This window comes from Passer montanus, unplaced genomic scaffold (genome assembly GCF_014805655.1).
Source record: "Passer montanus isolate IOZ18808 unplaced genomic scaffold, ASM1480565v1 scaffold55, whole genome shotgun sequence".
Lineage (NCBI taxonomy): Eukaryota > Metazoa > Chordata > Aves > Passeriformes > Passeridae > Passer > Passer montanus.
The window spans coordinates 2,157,641-2,176,258 of NW_024370485.1; the positions used below are offsets into that span (position 1 = coordinate 2,157,641).

Genomic DNA, 18,618 nt, shown 5'->3' on the forward strand with positions numbered 1-18,618 from the left:
AAGCCTCCCGCTCTTAAATTATTTTCACAAAAGCAAATAAAAGCCCTCAGGGTACGAGATCTCACTTACAGACAGTGCTGCAAGATTCCCAGACCTCTTCCTGAAAAACCCAGCTATGCTGCTTTACGCTTTACGGTTTCAATGGCTTTCAGGCAGACTGCTGAAGCATTTTCAGTTCCCTTCAACTGCTTCGTGTTTTGGCCAACAAACAACTCTGAAAGAGGATCAGGGACTTAAGCATCAGCTGAAGCTTGTGATGCAACAGCTGAGCTGCGTGGGGAAGCTGGCCCTGGAGAGGGACAGAGATGCCACCTTGGCAGGACTGAGGCACCACACAAGGCTGGAGTTCCCCTGGGAAGCCAAAATGCAGAGAAGCTGGTATTGCTGGAGGACTGGCCCTGCTACAGCATCTGTAACTCTCTGGAAATCTGTGCTGTACTGACCACCACAGGTTGGTGTAGAGATTATGCACCAGTAGGAGAAGACAAAAATGGCCAGCACGTGACACCCATCTTCCCAAGGTTATAGATTAAGATTAAAACCAATGGAAGATAAGCAAACAAACCTCTCATAGAAAGGCATGAAGGACATGAAATGAAATGTCACATATTTCTTTATTACAGACAATAGTCACTACACCAGTCTGTTTAAATTCTCCAGAGCAGCTTGACCATGGATGGCTTTTCTCCAGGCACCCACAGAGATGAAGAAGCTCCAAAAACAATCAAAGAGAAACATAAATAAAAAAAATTCTTGATCATAAATTAATGCACTTAAATAACTTCTCCCACGACCACCAGAATGTAATGACAGAGAAGTAAAAAACCCTGGCCCAAGAACACCACCACTCCTGGCAGTTATGCTGCCCACTAACAGATAAAAGTGCCATCTGCATCTGGGATTGGCCCACAGAGATGGAGGGAGGAGAAGATAAAAGGAAGGAGGAAATAAGCACTCTCACTTACCTCAGCTTTCCTTTTCCCCCTTCCCTTGTGCTAGGGAATGGGAGGATAGCTACTGCTGCTGGCTGGCCCAGAGGCAGCACAAAATAGCTGTGCAGAGAGGAGAGCACACTAGTCATTCTTTATACTAAAAAAATCCCAAAGCCTCTTCCTCTCTCCACAAGGGCTTGTGTCTCCTTTCTATTTTAAAGATAGGGTATTTCCATCACAGTCCTAAGGTGGATAGTGGAAAGCTCAGAAGGAGCTTGAAGACAGCAAGCAGTGATGCTAACACTTCCCCACAGCACAAGGGGAGGATAGAAGGGGGCTGCTCTCACCATTTGTAATCACCTCCAAACCCTTAACCAGCTTCCATATAACAGAGAGGAGCACACGTGCTCAGCAGAGTCCTGCTCACAGGGACACATGGCAGTGTAGGAGTGGCTTTTCCTCCCCACAGCTCAGTACCCAGGTTGGGCAGCAGAAATCTCCAGGGGCAAAAAACAATTATCCAGGCAAACAAGCAAAGGAAAAGAGAGGAAAGCAGAGGCTGGTCCCAATCCAACCAGCTACCCCACCCAAAGCAGAGGAGGAATCCCAGGCTGGACACACAGAGACATCGCAGAGGATGAATGGCCACGTGAAATACATGTTTTCAGAAGTCTGCAAAGTCCTCCCTCTGGCCATGCTGACACACTCAGGCATCATCAATGAGCTTCTCTCCATTTGCATCCTCCCTCCCGCTACCCTCTCTCTCGCTTTCTCCTTCTTCTTCTTCCGCCCCATCAGTGTAGGTGTCCTTCTGCCCATAGCTGAGAGTGGTGCGGGCGAGGTCCACCTCGATGGGGAAGACATCGGCGTCGCGGAGCACGGCGTAGCAGTCGTCGTAGTACTTGGACATCGTGGACACAAAACGCTGGAGCTGGAACACGATGTCCTGCACTGCAGTGGAGACATGTTGGGGGGAAAAAGCGTAAAAATTTCCTTCCCAAACAGTGTGAAGGCTGTGACCAAGCCTCCCTTACCAGTGTTAGATACCATCTCCTACACATTAATCCCTTTTGGCCCCTCAGGGCTGATGTCTCGGGCACAGCCACAAAGGAGTTCTTCAGTAAAGAAGAACGGAGCTGTCTTCTGAGCTGAGACAAAGGAAGAACACAAGGCCAAAGTCATGTCTGCTGAACTCAGCAGTGGCACTCACCATGTTTCTGGTCCAGGAGCTCTATTTTCTCCAGCACGTCCTTCCTCATCTTGGCAAAGCGCGTGCGAGCCTCCTGCCGGCAGCGCAGGATGAGGCGGTACTCGTAGTTCCCCGTGCTGACCCGGTAGAGAGGCTCACCCAGAGCCTGCCAAAAACACAGCCCCATTTTAGAGATCCCACAGCAGTGCTTGCACCCAAGTCTGCCTACCAGTGTGGACTCACAATGACCTTGGGTTATCACAGACCTCTCAGGCACACGGGAACTGCTGTCAGGAAGCAGGAACCCGGAGGAACACTGAGCCGTGTCAAAAACTGGCAGCAGTGGGGCCACTTTGAAGGCCAAACACACACCAAGCATGGTAAAGAAAAGCATCACTACTAAGAAAATACAAAAGGACAGGCACCTTTCAGCCCAGCATGGAGAGGTGGCACAGATTCTTACCTGAACTAGTAAGTCAGGCATTAAAAATGAGTTTATATCAAGCACATAAAAATTCTGCCCTCCTCTGTAAGGTTTTCCCTGTATGGATTGCATAATGAATTACATATCTACACAGGGAACCCTCTGATCTACAACCACCCAGACACAATGATGGAAACCAACAGGGAGGGACCTATACATTGTCCTGCAAAAGTCTGGGAAGGGGTTAGCTCTGTCAGCAATGAAGCATCCTTCCCTTGCCCCTGTAAACACAACACACAGAAAAATCCATGAGACATACTATGGCTCCCCAGCACACACTGCACGTGCCAAAACCCAAAGGTGTCACTCTGCTGGGAAAGAATGGGATTCTCTCCTTCCCATTTAGAAGGAAACATATAATGAAAAATTGTGTTAGGAGTTTCATTCCTTCCTGGCACTTGGAAACTAGGCATTCCAAGAAATGAAATGCCTGCTCTGAGGTTGATACTGAGGATAAAAAAAGATGTTATTTTATGCAGGGAAACTGGAATTTACGGGATACCTTTAGCTATTTTAAACAGAGCTGGTAAGAATTAAAGTCCTAAAACTCTAAACTATAAATCCCCTATTGTTAAGAGATATCCTTTAATCAATTTCCTTCACTTATAAATGCAGCTTCACATGCATTTTGCTACAGAGAAGCTAAATCTCCATTTCTAAGAAACAAGTCCAGAATTAATGATAAGCTGTACACTACACACAAATGGAATCTGTGAAGATAACACCTTAATCCTCCTTACATAACCTAATAGTACTTAAACACTGAGAAAGGCAACCACTGAGCAAACAAGCTGCAGTGCTTCCCAGGTAGCATTTAAGGATCCTCTATTCCTAATACATTAAGAATAAATGTATGTAATTCCTTAAGATGCATTCACTAGTTTAGGTGCTGACAGACACAGGAGTGCTTTTGCAATTGTATGATACTCACAATGCAGCTGTACTCTTCATCATCCATCTCTTTAACTTTCAGGCAGTAAGACTTTGCAGAATTAAAGATTTAAAAAAAAAGAAAAACAGGGAGGAACTATTAAAAATTAGAAACAACTTCATTATCACCCATACCCATGAGGTTGCACCATTCCAAGTCTTTCTTCAGGGAACAGACTGAAGAAAGCACAGTGGGAAAAATGCAGTGTTGATTTACTCTTTGGGAAAAGACAATAAAAGAAAAGTATGGGAAAGAGATGGGAATAAATAAGAAGGGAAACAAAAATATTAATTGCAGGAATGATTGATGTAGGAAGATATCCTGCCATATTCCCTTGCCTTAGGGCTGCAGCTCCAACTACTTCTCTCAACAGGTAAAAGCAAATAGATTCCTTCAATTACAGGTGCACTGAGCAACCTTACCCTTTTTGGGTAGAAAACAAGGGATGAGTGGAATGAAGGACAAAAAAAAAAGGGCAAGGTCTAAAGTAGAGCAAATATGACTTGACAGTTGTTTACTTTGACTCAAGAAAGTGTGGCCAAAATTACCTGAAAAATATGGATTGGAGAGTTTTTAGAGGAGTTCAAGAGCCTAAGTTGCAGAGGAACTCTTTAGAAATAAATTAGGAAATAATTGTGACTATGTAGAAAATAAGTCACGTGGGTACTGTAAGATCTTTCTTACCAGTGAGAAGTGTTAAGCTAAAAACAGGTGTCTGACCTGAGTAATCTGGCAGTAAACAAAGAACTAGAAAAAACAGGGCATTTTCTCATGGATTATGGAAGGATGGATATGTGATCATATAGGTTAGATGTGATTTCCAGGATGATTCTATGAAACTTAATTTCAACCAGCACTTAGGAAAAAAAACCAAACCAACAATAAAACCAAGCAGCTCACCAAATATTCAAACTTGACATCCAGGTATTTTTTGATAGTCAGCCTCGTGTCAGGAATGGCTTTATTCAGATAGGTATTCAAGTCAGTGAGCATCTGCAAAGGAAACACCCACTTGCTGAATTAAGACTAAAAAGCATGACCACAATTCAAGTGCAACCTTTTACCTAGCACAGGTCATGAGGCTGCTTCAAAACTCTTCTTTGAACTCCAGCATATTAGAAAGAAAATGTTTGGTCATGGCTCAGAATGGTTAGAGCCTCCTTTACTGTCACTGGCAAGTGGTTCCAGTGCTAGAAATGCCTGCCTCACTCCTAGCCTGGATTCATCTGCTTCTGACTTGTGTTATTTTCAGCTAGTCCTGGAAACAGCCCTCCCTGATTCAAAGTTTCATGAGCCAGCATCGTCCATCCAACACAGCACTGAAAGTGGTGCCCAAATCAACACTGAAATTCTCTCTTTGCTAAACTAAGTGCAGAGATCCCCTGGAGACTCTCACTCAAATATATTGATTGAAATTCTTACATTGTTCCTGGGTTGCTTGTCTGAATTCTTTTAGTGACACAATGCAGTTATGGATACCAATAAGGTACTACACTGGTCAGTGAGACTACTCCCTCATCCCCAAAAGGAGAGGAATATACCCATATGCAGAAGTCAAAGGAACAAGATTGATATATTCATTATGTTACCTCTCAGGTTCTTTACATTATGAAGACAATTCCCTGAAGGAAAGCAGACAAGGATCCTTCTTCCTTCAATGAATGAACTTTTAAGACCACACCTTTAAAGACAGGCTTCTGTATTTCTAGATTGCCCTCTTCTCCAAACCCTTTACTCCTATGGTTAAATTCTTTACCGGCTTAATTGTTTTCAGAAGGTGAATTCCAAACTTCTCAATGTTGCGATGGGCATCAGCAAATTTCACAAAGGCTTCGCTGGCAGCTGGTTGTGGTTCCCGTACACCAATGACAGAGAAAACATCTCCAAATGCTGCATGAGCAGAATAAATACAGACAGATGAATAAAGAGGTGAACCCTGAGAAAAATCTTGTCTCCAGTATTAGAAGTCCCTCCCACAACCTTACAATTAACTGTGGGATGATGCTACCTGTGGAAAATAGTAAAGGTGAGCTACATATTCCCTAAAGACCAGAGTTTGGCAGGGCATTTCCACAATGTCTTATGTGAAGGACAGGGCCTGTGTTAGCACCATGACTGGTAATACAGGAGAGCAGTCCTTCACAGCTCATTTCTGCAACTCCTAGCTTTCTTTGAGTGAGGGAATCACACATCTGACAAAAACTCCTGAAACTGAAGGTCAAAGATCTGTGCTCCCTTTGTTCAAGATTCTTTACCTCTGTGTGTCTGAGATAGCTCAAAGAAAGCCCTGAGAAGACTCTTGGTGTGCTCTGTCAAGCCTGTGATGGAAGCCAGAAAAAACATTTAAGTCACTTCACTGAAACAAAATGGAGGCATCCTTCTCTCCAATCTGCTGTCTGATGGAATAGCAGTTTACCTTTGTATAACTCTGCAGTCCTCTCCAGCTCCTCTAACCTCTTCACTAGTCCATCTAAACAGAAACAAGAATCAGAGTACAGAATTATAAGAGTCACATTCAGGACATGGTGAAGACCTGACTAGGTGGAAAAATACCAGTTTCATTTATTTGGTTCAAGTTTCCCTCATCCCTTAATGCTTGTCCTGTGATACAACGTGGGAAGCTTTTAAAACGATGCAAACTTATTTTATAGTGTGGGGCATCATCTATTGGCATTCACTAAGCTGCTCCCTGCTTTAAATTAATCTGACCTGAGATAACATTTAAGTGGCCACAAGGACAGGCTGTATCACTCAGGAAGGGCAGAGACAATCACAACAGCAAGGCAGAGCAGAAGAAAAGAATGTGGACCATGCAAGGAACAATAAAAAGCAGGCAAATACGGGAGAGAAAGCATTCCATTAGGAAGATGTCCTCCTGGACAACACCTACCATTGCAAAGGATGGCTCGGCTTAACCCCAGGGCATCTGCTGTCCCCGAGCTCATGTTCTCTACCAGCCGGTGCTTCACCTTCTTCAAGACTGAAGGCCAAAACAAAGTAACAAACCAGCATCAGGGTCACTTCCGTGTGCATGAAAAGCTCACCAGCACTTCTCACTGGTTTTCCAGGCACTGGATAAACTGCATTTAACTCAGTGTTGAGGCAGCAAGAAGAAAGAATACTGTAGAAAAGGGCACTCTGGTCCAGCCATGCATACCACGTTTTCTAACTTGCCCATCTGCTCTGCTCTCACATCCTAAACATTTCAATCAACAGTGCTCCAGCGATTCTTTTGGAAGATTGTCCCAATCAATCACTTTGCTATAAGCAAAGCACTTATCTTGATATTTGGAACTAAACTTTGCTTATGCTATCTGCTGTATTACTTCAGCTGAAGTAATGAGGCTGAGAGACAATCAGGACTTAATGCTCAGTGTTGTCTCTTTCCTTACTTTTCCCTTTTGAATCCTAGTTAAACCCTTTTGTAACCTCTTGATGGAATTTCTGCCTTTGGTGGTCAAACCCCACAAATTACTAGAGACATCTATGCCCTTCTTGGAACCAGATGACTCAGTCACCTTTATTTACAGCCTTGCCTGCAGATCCCAAGAACTCAGCTGAAGCCATAGTGTTCTGGAAAATACCATGTTCTCATCACACCTCTTTTCCCAGAAATCCATCTCGCTATTCACGATTTTCCAGAACTCCTGTCAATTTATTAGCACCATAATCACCAGGAAAATAAATGAGAGCAAAGAGAATGGATACATTTTGCTGAAAGTGAGAAAGGCAGACCATATAAAGGAGACAGCTGTGTAGGCTTAGTTCAAAACCAGACACTTTGTTTCAGCAATAAAAGCTCTCCTGTCTCCCATAAAATTTGTGTTTGTACAAAACTCCGTGTAGATAGTTATTTCATCACTGTTCTCCATGGTTAGAAATCACCACCAGTGCCTTTCAACTGACACATTTCTGTGTATATCTCAGAACAGGTCAGCCTAACTTACATGAATTAAAAATAAATTAATTATTATGCAGTTGAGATTCATCATCCATGCTAAACACAGCACAGAAAAACAAGCCACCCACAACAACAATTAAATCTTGATTTAACTTTCAAGCCTATTTCAAAATGTCAGGGAAGGAATTTTTTTTTAATCTGTAACTCTCTTTGACAGTATCCATTTGACTATGACTGAGTTAAGAGCAAGAAAGGAAACAGATTTGGTTTTAGCTGGCACCAATCTTTCACCCTTCTGCATCATTTTAACACTCTAGGGAGAAAGAAACCAGTCTTACCAATATCCAGAGACTTGCCCTGCTTCGGGTCAGCCTGGAGCTTGTTGTAGTGTATTGTCACTTCTCCCTGCAGAGAGAGCAAACCCCAAGCTGTGCTGGGAGCAGGCAGCAGCGCTCCCTTTACCCAAGGACAGTAAGCTGCCAGCTACGACCCAGAAGCTCCAGTGGCCCCCTCCTACCTCTCACCTTTACCATCTGTATCATCTTGGCCACCTCCACTTTGGTCTTCCCTTTGACGGATTTCCCGTTGACTCCGGTGATTTCGTCCCCGGCCGCGACGGTGCCGTCCAAGGCTGCTGGAGTGTTGTCAAACACCTAAGGCAGAGCACAGGCAGGAGAAGGGACAGCCAAACAGCTGCCTTCCTCCTGCTGAACCCACTCCTGCTTTGTCCACCGTGGAGCTGCAGTTTTCCCCCTTTCCAAACCAACAGGTGGGCTGATCATGTTGTTCCCTCCGGCAGTTCTTGCCCCTAGGATGTGCCTCCTTGAGCACAGGATTTCCTGGTGTTGGGAGTGTCACACTGTTCCCCTGTGAATTCTAACATGCTCTCCAAGGAGAAGGATAATTCTAGTAGTCTTAATTTAATTTTTCCACACCTACTAAGGAAATCTTTTCACTGAAAATTGAGATGTTATCTCCCACTTCGAGAAAAACAAAGAGCATAGGGCTCTCTTTCCACACTTCCCATCTCTCAGGCCAACCCTGTTCTAAAAAGATGGCTTATTTTTCCTCCCTAGGTGCCCACCTGGACGATGTAGAGACAGGGGCAATACTGTGCTCCTCCTCCAATGCTGATCCCAATCAGGTTCTGAGAGTCCTTCTTCAGGGTCACTGTCCCAGGTACAGTGGGGATGCCCCTACAAAGAGAAAGGAATAACTGAACGTAGGCAGAGCTGCCTGCATATGAAACAACTCCGGTACCTGAGTCAGATCATGGGCACTGCACATCTGAATTCATGCCCTCACCTCTGCCACAGAGCCTGGCAGCATGGGCCAGCAGGGAGACCTTCAGTGCTATCTTTTTTCTTGGGATTGCATGCAAGGATTAGAGACACCCTCGTCCATGGCTAGGCACTGAGGAAACACTATCATGCTTTAGTGTTTCACCTGCACTCAGTGCTGGAGTGGGAGGACAACTTGCACAGCATAAATGTGATGCAAATCAAGTGCTCTGTGATAAATGCAGGGCAGCCACTGCAGAGCAACACAAATGTTCTCCTTTGCTCACCAGCACAGTGATGCCTTATGCCCGCTTTCCAGATGGAGCAAGAAATCACACTGAACAGGAAGGCTGATGTTCAGCACACAGTGTCACACACAGGTAAGTTTATCAATTCTCATTAGGCCTTAGCTGCAAAGCCTACTTCTATTGCAAGAAACACCAGGAAAAGATAAGTGAAATACTCACAGCTTATCTTCCTCAATATCATAGTCCAAATCTGCAAACATTGTTTTGGTTCAGTGGAGTCTGTTTGTCTGAAGCTGCTTATTCCAAACTCCCTGGGAAGAAAGAACAGAACAAACCAAATAAATGCATTATTGCAATAGGAAAAAACAGAGAACCAGCCTGTCACCCTTATCAATCTCCTTTTTGTTCTGGAATGCCGCATTGTGGTCTCTGCTCTTGTATCAGAAGATCAAAAACGAGTCAAGTGTCCCTGGTTCTCTGCTGTGCATGCGACAGGATGAAGCCCTCGAGTTTGGATGCTGCACGTTCCAAACCCAGGCCTGACACACGTGCAGCGCTTCCAAAGCACCGAACAAAACGCGGCCCCTTCCCGAAGCTGCTTCTCCCCACGGCCGCTAAAGGCACCCAGCTTTATCCCCGGCATCCATCACACCGCTATCTCCTGACTTCACAGCAAGTCACGTCACTTTCTGACCTTCCCCGCCTGTCTCGGCAGGCCGGCTTTCCACCGAGCGCCTCATCGTTTCCCCACGCACAAAGCCCCTTTCCATTTAACAGGAGGGCAGCTGGGGCTGAGGGCAGGGGGGCTGCGGGCAGGGACTGAGGGCAGTGGCGAGCAGGGGCTGCAGGCAGTGCCCGGCCGGGCAGCCCCATTCCCATTCCCATTCCCAGCCCCATTCCCAGCCCCATTCCCATTCCCAGCCCCGGCCCCAGGGACCGTCCCGGGGCAGCCGCGGGGGGGCGTCCCTGAGGGGCCCCCAGGCTCACCGGAAGCGGCCGCGCGGCGCCGTCAGCCCCCGCCGGCCACGTCACGGCCGGCGCCGCCCGGAAGCGCCCGGCCGAGCCCCGCCCCCCGCGCCCGCCGCGTTGCCATGGGGACCGAGCGGGGCCTGGTCAGGCCGGGGCAATGGGGGACGCGAAATGCCCTGATCGCTCTCTCCAACCCCCTGAAAGGCGGCTGTAGCCACCTGGGGATCGGCCTCTTGTCCCAGGCAACGAGAGGACGTAGTCACAGGCTGCACAGGGGGGTTCAGGCTGGACATCAGCAGGAATTGTTTCACAGAAAGGGATCAGCCACGGGAACGGGCTGCCCAGGGAGGCGGTAGGGTCACTGTGCCGGGGGTGTTTAAGGCAAGGCTGGGAGCGGCACTCAGCGCCATGGGCTGGCGGACACGGGGCAGTTCGGCCTCAGGTGGCACTCCATGGTCTCAGAGCGCTTCCCCAACCTCACTGATTTGGTGATTCTGTGAAATTGCTTGGCACAATTACAGTCAGCAGTGACGTGAGGAACCATCGGATGCCAGCAGATGTGGACACCGCTCAGCACAGCTGTGTGCAAAGCCACTGCACTGCCGTGTGTGCGGCAGGATCGCCAGGCTTCTACACATTCTTTTGCTCTGCAATGTGTGTAGGGGCAGTGGCTGGCTGTTCAAAAGGTTTTCCTGCCTCCATCATGACAGCACCATCACTGGGAGAAGACTTTGATTTCCTAGAGAAATGTGGTCGCCTTGTTGCTTTGTGTGTCATCTTTTCCAGCTGCTCCTGGCTTCTGAAGAACTACCAGGCTTCCAAACCCCACTTTCTGACACAGATCGAAAAAGGCCCACAACCCCAGCATTGTACTCTTTGAGCTGGAAACTCCTCCGTGACTAGGAACCAGGGCTGGCCATGGCCATGACCTCTCCTGCTGGCTGACAGGGTGGGCAGTGTTTGCAGTATGCGGCCCCGTGAGCCTCCTGCCTGCATACTTCAAAACACTGGCTGGGCTACCAGGGGAAAGAGTGTGTTGTTAATAATCATTTTATAGTCCCGGGTCTAAGATGTGATTTATTTATGAGGGGAAGCTGAATGAGAAATGCAGTCCTTCAGGTGGGAGCTCTGTGAAGAAAAGACTGACATCCCGACCCTGGCCGCTGACTGGAGTTTTACATCAGTGAAGCTCCAGAATTGATGAGCCACACCCTGGTCTCTGCACGAAGATCTTGCTGGGCTTGGCAGTGCACCAGCACTTGGCTGTGGCTGCAGGTGATACTGAGAAGATGGACCCAAACTCTTCTGAGGGTTTTTTGCACAGCTAAAGACAAGAGGAAGGGGTTGCGAGTTGCAGGATGGAATTACAGTGCAACACGAGGAATAAAATCACACTCAGGGTGGGTAAGCACTGTTTCTTCAGCCCAGAGAAGTGGTGCAATATCCATCCCTAGAGACAGTGACAATTTAGCTGGGCAGATTCTGTCATGTCCTGAGAGAGACCCTGCAGCACAAGCAAAGGGTTCACCCCGCAGAACCCTCCCCAAAGCTGGCTGCTAAAACAGAGAGCTGGCTAAACAAATGTCACACAGGCAGAACTCGAGCCCGCTGTCCGCCCCTCGCCCGGCGGGACTGCTCCGTGCGGCGGCGTCCGTGTGTCCCGCTCTGTCCCCGGGGCTTTGCAGGGCCGGGCCGTGTGTCCCGCTCTGTCCCCGGGGCTTTGCAGGGCCGGGCCGTGTGTCCCGCTCTGTCCCCGGGGCTTTGCAGGGCCGGGCCGTGTGTCCCGCTCTGTCCCCGGGGCTTTGCCGGCGGGACTGCTCCGTGCGGCGGTGCGGGTGTGTCCGGCTCTGTCCCCGCACTGTCCCTGCGCTGTCCCCGCTCTGTCCCCGGGGCTTTGCAGGGTCTCCCCCGCCGGGCTCCGTTTCCAGTGTCGGAGTGTCGCCGTGTGGTCAGTGCCCGGAACTGCTGCTGCAGGAGCCGGCCCGAATTCAGGGCTTGTGAAGGTGGCATATTTCTCCTATTCTACAGCAGAGGTTTTCCACACACACAGGAGAACACCTGTATAACGTGAATAATTTCCTTGCGCCCAAAGGGATTGCTCAGAGCCCCCTGGGCGCTGGCTGGGTAGCAGACTGGCTAAAAGAAGTTGCAGGACCTCATTTCTCCTGCTGCCCACTTCTGCTACTAGAGCTGCAAGGAGCTGAACAAGCAGTGAATGTTTCCTTTGCTGGCAGCTCCTGCCATTCAAAAGGAAGACAGTAATCAGCACTCGCCTGAGGTGGAAAACTAGACCTGCTGACACTGACAAGGCCAAAACCTGTAGGTGTGATGAGCCTTGTTTTGTGCTGCTCCAGTGAAGTGTGCACGTTGTGCATGTCCTTCAGTACATCCCCGAAGCATCGCCTTTGTACACGTGTGCTGGCTGACCCTGCCCTTTGTGCACAGCTGCCCCAAAGTGCCCAAGATTGATTGGATTCTCTCTGGGTGAGATGGAGAATGAATCTGCATGTGCCCTAAAGCCATGTCTGTTTCAGTAGTAGTAGAAAACCATTGCCTGATCGCCTCCTCCCAAGGGGAGAAGTAATGAATTGCTGATGAAAATGGTTACCTAAAATCCAAACTGTAAGGTTAGCCAGAATTTAAAAAAATCCCAGGAAGCGGTTTCTTTTCAGGAATAGGTCTGATTAATTTTATGAAAATTTTGAAATGCAGCTTTCTCTTGAAAATTGGGCACATTGCTTACGGTCTACCAATATGGCTTTAATCAAGAGGGCTTAGTTTGCACATACAGGGATTTTTCTGTCCCCAAGTACACAATCCATGAAAAGTTTGACTCTAAGAGTCGAAACTCCCTTCTACCTGTCTTTCATCACGTGTAATAAGGAGTCTGCTAGCAGATCACACGTTGCATGACTGGTTAGCTTCTTGGCACTCAGATGTATTTCTGTGTACTGGGGCTGTGCTGAATCTCATGTTTCTGGCTGCTTTTCTGCTACTGTTTTCAGTGTCAACACGACTAACTCTGCACTAACATCCTCCTTCATTGCCATGTTGTCTGTTTTTGGGGGAACTTTCAGTGAGTAAGTGTGGGCAGTGTATTCCCTGCCCATCACTGCACAGCCTGCCTGCCCTATCCCTACCCCACTCCTGCTGGGTGCTGCCAACACCTGCAGCAGCCTCTGCATGGGGCAGTGGGACACGGCCCTGTTGGGGTGGAATAGGGGACTGCTTTCACTGGGTGTTTTCACTGTCCTTCCTCTGAAATTTCCTGCATTTAGGATTCTCCAAGGTTTATCCAGAGGGAAGTTGGGGGAAATAGGCAATGCTCTGTAGTAGATGTGTTGTATTTCCACGTGCACCAAACATGTTTCAGTGCCCCTGGACTTTGTCCCCACAGATTTCTTCTCCCAGACAAGGAGATAGGTCTCAGGGGCATCTGGTGCAGATGTTACCTCTGTGAAAGCATTACTCCCAAAATCCGTACTTGCAACCTGAAAAACCCTAAAGGCAACCTAAAGTCTAATGGGTTTTCTGAGACCCTGCAGGTGGAAAGTGTGAGCTATGGCTTGGCTGATCATTTTTTATTTGTAAGGCAACTTTTAGCCTTTCCAATCCATGGCATGACTACACTCTTTTGCACAGTCCAGGGGGACTACTGGTCTGGCAGGGTGCTATCAAGGCTTGTGGTCCTTGGGATGAGCCCATGGGATGTTGAGCTCCACAGCGGGATAGCAACAGGGCATATGGGGACCACATCTCATGAGCAGTAGTAGAGTGAGGGGTGGGAAACAGGCAGAGACTTGCCCTCATTATGCATGGGTCTAACATGCCCAATTACCCCATCCTCTCCTCACCTCTGCAATGTAAAAGACTGTTGTTGAGAGTGGTCATAACTCATGGTGAACACCCTGCCTCCCCCTTACTCCTTTCACACCCACTGCTCTCCATTTTCCTTCCCGAAAAAAAATGTGTCTTTGATGAAATGAAATGGCTCAGTCAAAGAACCCCTCAAATGCTTGGGGACCCCTGCAGTTGGCCACCCTTGCCCACTTCCCAGCTCTATTTCTGGCCGAGTTGGGAGTTTAAGTGGGCTGACCTTGTGCCCTGACTGCCCTGGGGGTCAGTGATGAAAGCGGATGGAGGCTTCACAGTCAGGTCTCTTGTGTGTGACTCTTTTGTTCCCAGGACAAGGGTGTGCAGTGCCTGGGACAGTGCTTAATTGTTTGGGGGCACTGCTTTACCCGTCATGCCCTTCCCCGGGTGGCCCCAGCCCTTCTTGCTCATGCGTGGGAGGGAGGCAGCTTCCCCACTCAGGGTAAGGAGGAGGAAGCAGAGTCTGGATTGCTTGGGATCATTTCTGGCTGTTTATCAATCTGTGTCATAAATTTTGCAGAGTGCCAGAAAGCAGAAAGAGAAATAAAGTTAAAAAAAAGGACTTCCTGGCATTTTGTGACTCCTGTCTATCACTGGGTGTATCCTCCGTTGCCTTCTGTGCAAACAAGAGCAACATCACCTTGTCCCAGCCAGCTCCTGTGTCCATCCACTGTGCTCCATGGGATTCACCCCATCACTGAGACCTCCCTCTGCCCTTCTACAGGTACTTAATGAGGAAAGTCCTGTGTCAGGCCTGAGGCATTTGGCTTAGTCCAAGTGGAGGCAATGGGTTCACACCAGGGAGGGCAGAAAGTTTGCATTGGTCTTGTGGGTGTGCAAGCCTAGGGCTGGATTTATTGAGACTTGTGGAAAGTTTGTTGGGTTTTTTTTCTGGTAGATCTGAGCTGGACACCACATTTGGCACTGCCCTGAAGACATGCAGAGGAGTGGTAGGTTTTCTGTAGGTGTGCTTGGACAGGAGAAGGATGCTGGACAACCTGTGGGCATGATGATAAAGAATTGAAAGTTTAAAAAGCCTTGCCTGGTGGAGGTGGGTCAGCAGAGCTCAGCACAATCATGAAGCAAGCCTTGTACCACTCAATACCTCTTTGGCTGCCCCCTCAGCATCTTTCTTTTCCCAACGAGTCCTTCCTCTGTGCTTCACATCTTCATTAGAGCTGGAGACTGGGGCAGGAGCCTCCACAGCAGGCCCTCCCCTCTGCCATTTCGGGGAGTGACTGTGCAGAGGAAATGGATAAAAGGAGCCCAGGGTCAGGGTTTAATTACCCCATTGCGTGCAGAGACGAGTGATGGACAGAGACTGTCAGTGGGTCACTGATTAGCTGCCACAGAGCAGACAGAGGAGGGGGGAAATGTGATGAGCTCCTGGGACAGGCCAGTGCTGGGGAGATCTGTGAGACATGGAGATGGCAGCTCGTTGTGAAAGACACTTTTTCTTTTAGTTGTTTCCTCGGTCTTTCATCCCACTATTTGTCCAGATCCATCAGGAGTCCTGTGGGCTAAACAGTCTCCTGCTGTGCCGTGGCTGCTTTGCTGGCTAGGGACAAGTTGCTGCTGAGGTGGCAGGTCCCCTGGGGAGATGGAGAAGAAGGGATGTCTCCTGCCAGCTGTGGTGATCTCTTGTCTCCCTGTGGCAAGGTGGCAAGGAAGGATGGAGGGAGGGGAGAAGGGAAAGACTAATGAAAGCACATGAGGAAAGGAAAGGAAGAAGGCTGAATGAAATGGCTGCTGGTAGGTGAGGTGTAATACACAGATAGTGCTCCTCTGTGCTGGAGTGAAGTTTTCCTTCAGTGAGATCAGCCCAACAAAAGTACAAACCAGGCTGCCTCCTTTGGACGTGGCTGAATGCCTCAGGTAATAAACCTGTCTGGCATCTGTTGGGTCTGGACTGAGAGAGACCAGTTTTATTCTCCTGACAGATTTGGTGACCTGGTTCTGTGTAGCAATATGCAGAAGCAGCAAGTTTCAGCAAGTCTTAGCTCTTCTGCTCCTAATCCCATAGGCAATTCTGCCTCCTTTCCTTCTCATCCTCATATCAAGCCCTTGTTCCTCATCCCACCATGCTGTCTCTGAGCCCAGCCCCCCTTTTCCCACATTTAGACAACTCAAGTCAACTCATATCCCTGCCCCTGCCCTCAAGTCCTGCCATACAGTGTCACACCTCACACACTATCTTCTTCCACCAGTCCTGTTACCTTTGGCCTCAAGACTCCTCTTTCTTCTCTACAATCCCTACCACACACCTTCTTTTGGAGTCTAACCTTCAGTTTCTACCTCCATACACAGTGGTCCCCCAAGGTCCTGCTTCCCATGTTCATTCTCCCTGTCATTCCTACCCTTTCCTCTCCCATTCTTGCTTTTCCTCACTCATCCTTTATCCCTTTTTCCTGTCCCCTTCACCCCTGATCTCCCAGGGTTGTTTGCGTTGATCGTTTCTGGAATCATGAGATCACTGTTTTTTTCTGTCGCTCTCAGTGGGAACATCACATTAAGGAGCGTGGATAAGTGACCGGGGGCCATTGGGGTGACTCTGGCACCCCCTCTCCCCACTGTCCCTACCCCCTCTTCTTCTGTATCAAAGGAAGCTTTGTTGTCCAAAAGCAGAAAGAGAAAAGCAGATAAAAAGGCGGAACATGTGATCTCACTGGCTTTATTTAGACATCCAGCTATCCCTCCTCTCTTCTTGATTCATCCAAAATTATCTAAGTAAGAATCCATAATCCATCCTTGGGCTTCTCATTTCTGAAAGACATGGTGGTAGATTCTTTTTTCCCAAGGGGCTCCAACAGCTGACCTCTTGGTCTCCACAAGGTGCAAAGATGACCCTGATGGGGCTCTCTAGACACTGTAATGCCTTTGATTAGAGTCTTCACATCAGGAGTGTGGCATCCCACCATGTGAAGGAGAGTTGAAGCAGGGAGAAGCAAAGCCTTTTCCTTAAAGTTTCACCATTGTTTAGTGACCAATTCCAAGAGTATCCAGCAACACATTGCTCCGTTGCAGCAGGAGCACTGCTTGGTGGGGAGGTTTAAATTTGCAGCGTTAGATGCACAACATTTGAATTAACAAGTTTCTGGATCTTGCAGGGACTTGGGTTTTTTTGGGTTTTTTTTGACAAGGGCAAAATTCTTCATCTTGGGGTGCTTTGGTTGTCTTTAGTGATGGAGATGATCAGCAAGTGAGCACCCTGTACGACAGAGCTACTGTGGGAGCGGCGGAGCACAGCTGAGGTTGCAGGAAGGATCTCTGTGTCTTTGCTGGGATTCTTTTAGATGCTATCGAGCCAGGAGGCAGGAAAAAGGATTATTATGTATTCCTTTGTTGTTACATATTGAGAGAGTTTGAGGCTTTCCAGTGAAAGCTGCCCTGCATGCTGATTTTAAACAGTATGGTTGACTAAGCAAAAATCCTTATTGTGGGCAGAGCTGTACGAATATAAAGAGTTGGTCAGTGCATCGTTTTCATGATGTTTTAACCAGCTTGGTTAAAATCCACCAGACAAGAAGTCCTTCTAATATGGGAATATAATGGCCCTTTTATCTGTAGTCCATTCCCCTTCTCTACAGGAGTAAAAATCCTCTGCACAACGCCTTGCATCCACAGCTTTGTATGTGTGTGTGCGGGATGTGGCTAAGGCTGGAATTTAATGATTGTTTCCAAAGTAGCGAAGGCAATAAATGGGAGAAGAGTGCAGAAAGCTTGGCAGATGGATGCAGGCAGCATATGCCGTGTTCATCAAACACATGACAAGGGCTGAGATCGACTCAGGAGACAAAGGGTGGTCACAGGAGTGAAGAGGGTCAGTAGAGAAGAAGGTGAGCAGAAAGGCAGAAAGATTTGCATCAGGTGAGAATGAAGAATTTTACTTTGTTGCAGAACACAGTATCAGTGAAGTATATACCCAAATGCTATGAAAGGAAGGGAGGTGGGAATTTGGTTAAGGAATTGTTTCTGTTGAAGAAAGGTCACTGTAGAAGTTGCAGTGACTTTGGTATCATGTGATCTTTTACAGCTCTGTGTACGTGTAAGGTGACTCAGTGAAGCAGTATGTGCAAGGAGACTATAGCTGGAAGGATGCCTGTGGGAATGCCTGAAGTATCATTTCAATGGGGTGTGGGAAGACGTGATGTTCATGGGGATTTGCCACAACTTTTCTGTGGTGAGAGATCATGCACAAGAAGATTTACAGCAAGCGTGCAGGGAAACTATGTGACACTACAACCCATCCAACAGAGAGTGTCAGCTCCAGCTTACAACCAACTGAATCAGTAAACGTGGAGGCAAGAAAGAGACTTTTTTTTGTCCTCCCATGTGTTTTTTAATAAATGCCAAGTTCCCATAAAAATTTAGACCCATTGCAGCTGCCACTTGACTTCTGTCAGTTCTGGGTCCCTATCATTTGATTTTCCTGAAACAGGCACCATGAGTCAATTTGCAAGATATTTCCATTAGCATGTTGGGCTGATTCAAATTATATCCTGCCCCGTTGTGTCTGACTCATTCTTCCCCATCTCTAAGAGAAGCCCAGTGGAAGCAGAGGGGCCTTCACATAGATGCTCAAGGTCTCTATCAGATAATAGGTGAAGAAATATTTGCCATGACCAAGCTATGGTCATTTTTTGCCATTCCTTAGTCACTTGGCAGCCAATGGAGGGAAGAGGCGAGAGCAGGGTGGGGGAGAGTAAATGAGACAGAGAGACGAGAACAAAAGATTCTTTTGTGGTACAGAGAGAGAGAAAAGGGAAAGCATCACCAAATGCCCAGAAGCCATGTTTGTAACAAGAGACCTA

General features: G+C 47.8%; 1 protein-coding gene across 3 annotated transcripts; it reads right to left on the bottom strand.

Annotated features, from left to right (window-relative positions):
- Positions 1 to 595: 595 nt before the first annotated feature.
- On the bottom strand, positions 596 to 10,007 carry PICK1 (protein interacting with PRKCA 1). 3 transcript variants are annotated; one of them, XM_039725467.1, is made up of 13 exons: positions 9,953 to 10,007; positions 9,185 to 9,276; positions 8,522 to 8,633; positions 7,962 to 8,090; positions 7,776 to 7,842; positions 6,427 to 6,516; positions 5,953 to 6,006; positions 5,792 to 5,854; positions 5,293 to 5,426; positions 4,437 to 4,529; positions 3,537 to 3,587; positions 2,143 to 2,287; positions 596 to 1,883 (listed from the first exon to the last, which is right to left on the bottom strand). In XM_039725467.1, the coding sequence occupies exons 2-13, from the start codon at positions 9,223 to 9,225 to the stop codon at positions 1,639 to 1,641; spliced, it is 1,224 nt and encodes a 407-aa protein (XP_039581401.1). In that variant the 5' UTR covers positions 9,226 to 9,276; positions 9,953 to 10,007; the 3' UTR covers positions 596 to 1,638. The 3 variants fall into 3 exon arrangements, with proteins under 3 accessions (XP_039581401.1, XP_039581403.1, XP_039581402.1); XM_039725469.1 differs by lacking the exon at positions 9,953 to 10,007 and adding an exon at positions 9,660 to 9,876; XM_039725468.1 differs by lacking the exon at positions 9,953 to 10,007 and having other exon boundaries at positions 9,185 to 9,876.
- Between the last annotated feature and the right edge of the window lie 8,611 nt (positions 10,008 to 18,618).

What these genes read in the sequence shown, in the direction of transcription:
- PICK1 (XM_039725467.1), bottom strand. Translation starts at nt 9,225, where the DNA reads ATGTTTGCAGATTTGGACTATGATATTGAGGAAGATAAGCT. An exon ending in CCTGTCTCTACATCGTCCAG is followed by an intron (nt 8,091 to 8,521) that starts GTGGGCACCTAG and finishes GCTCTGCCTTAG; the next exon opens with GTGTTTGACAACACTCCAGC. An exon ending in ATGTCAAGTTTGAATATTTG is followed by an intron (nt 3,588 to 4,436) that starts GTGAGCTGCTTG and finishes AATTCTGCAAAG; the next exon opens with TCTTACTGCCTGAAAGTTAA.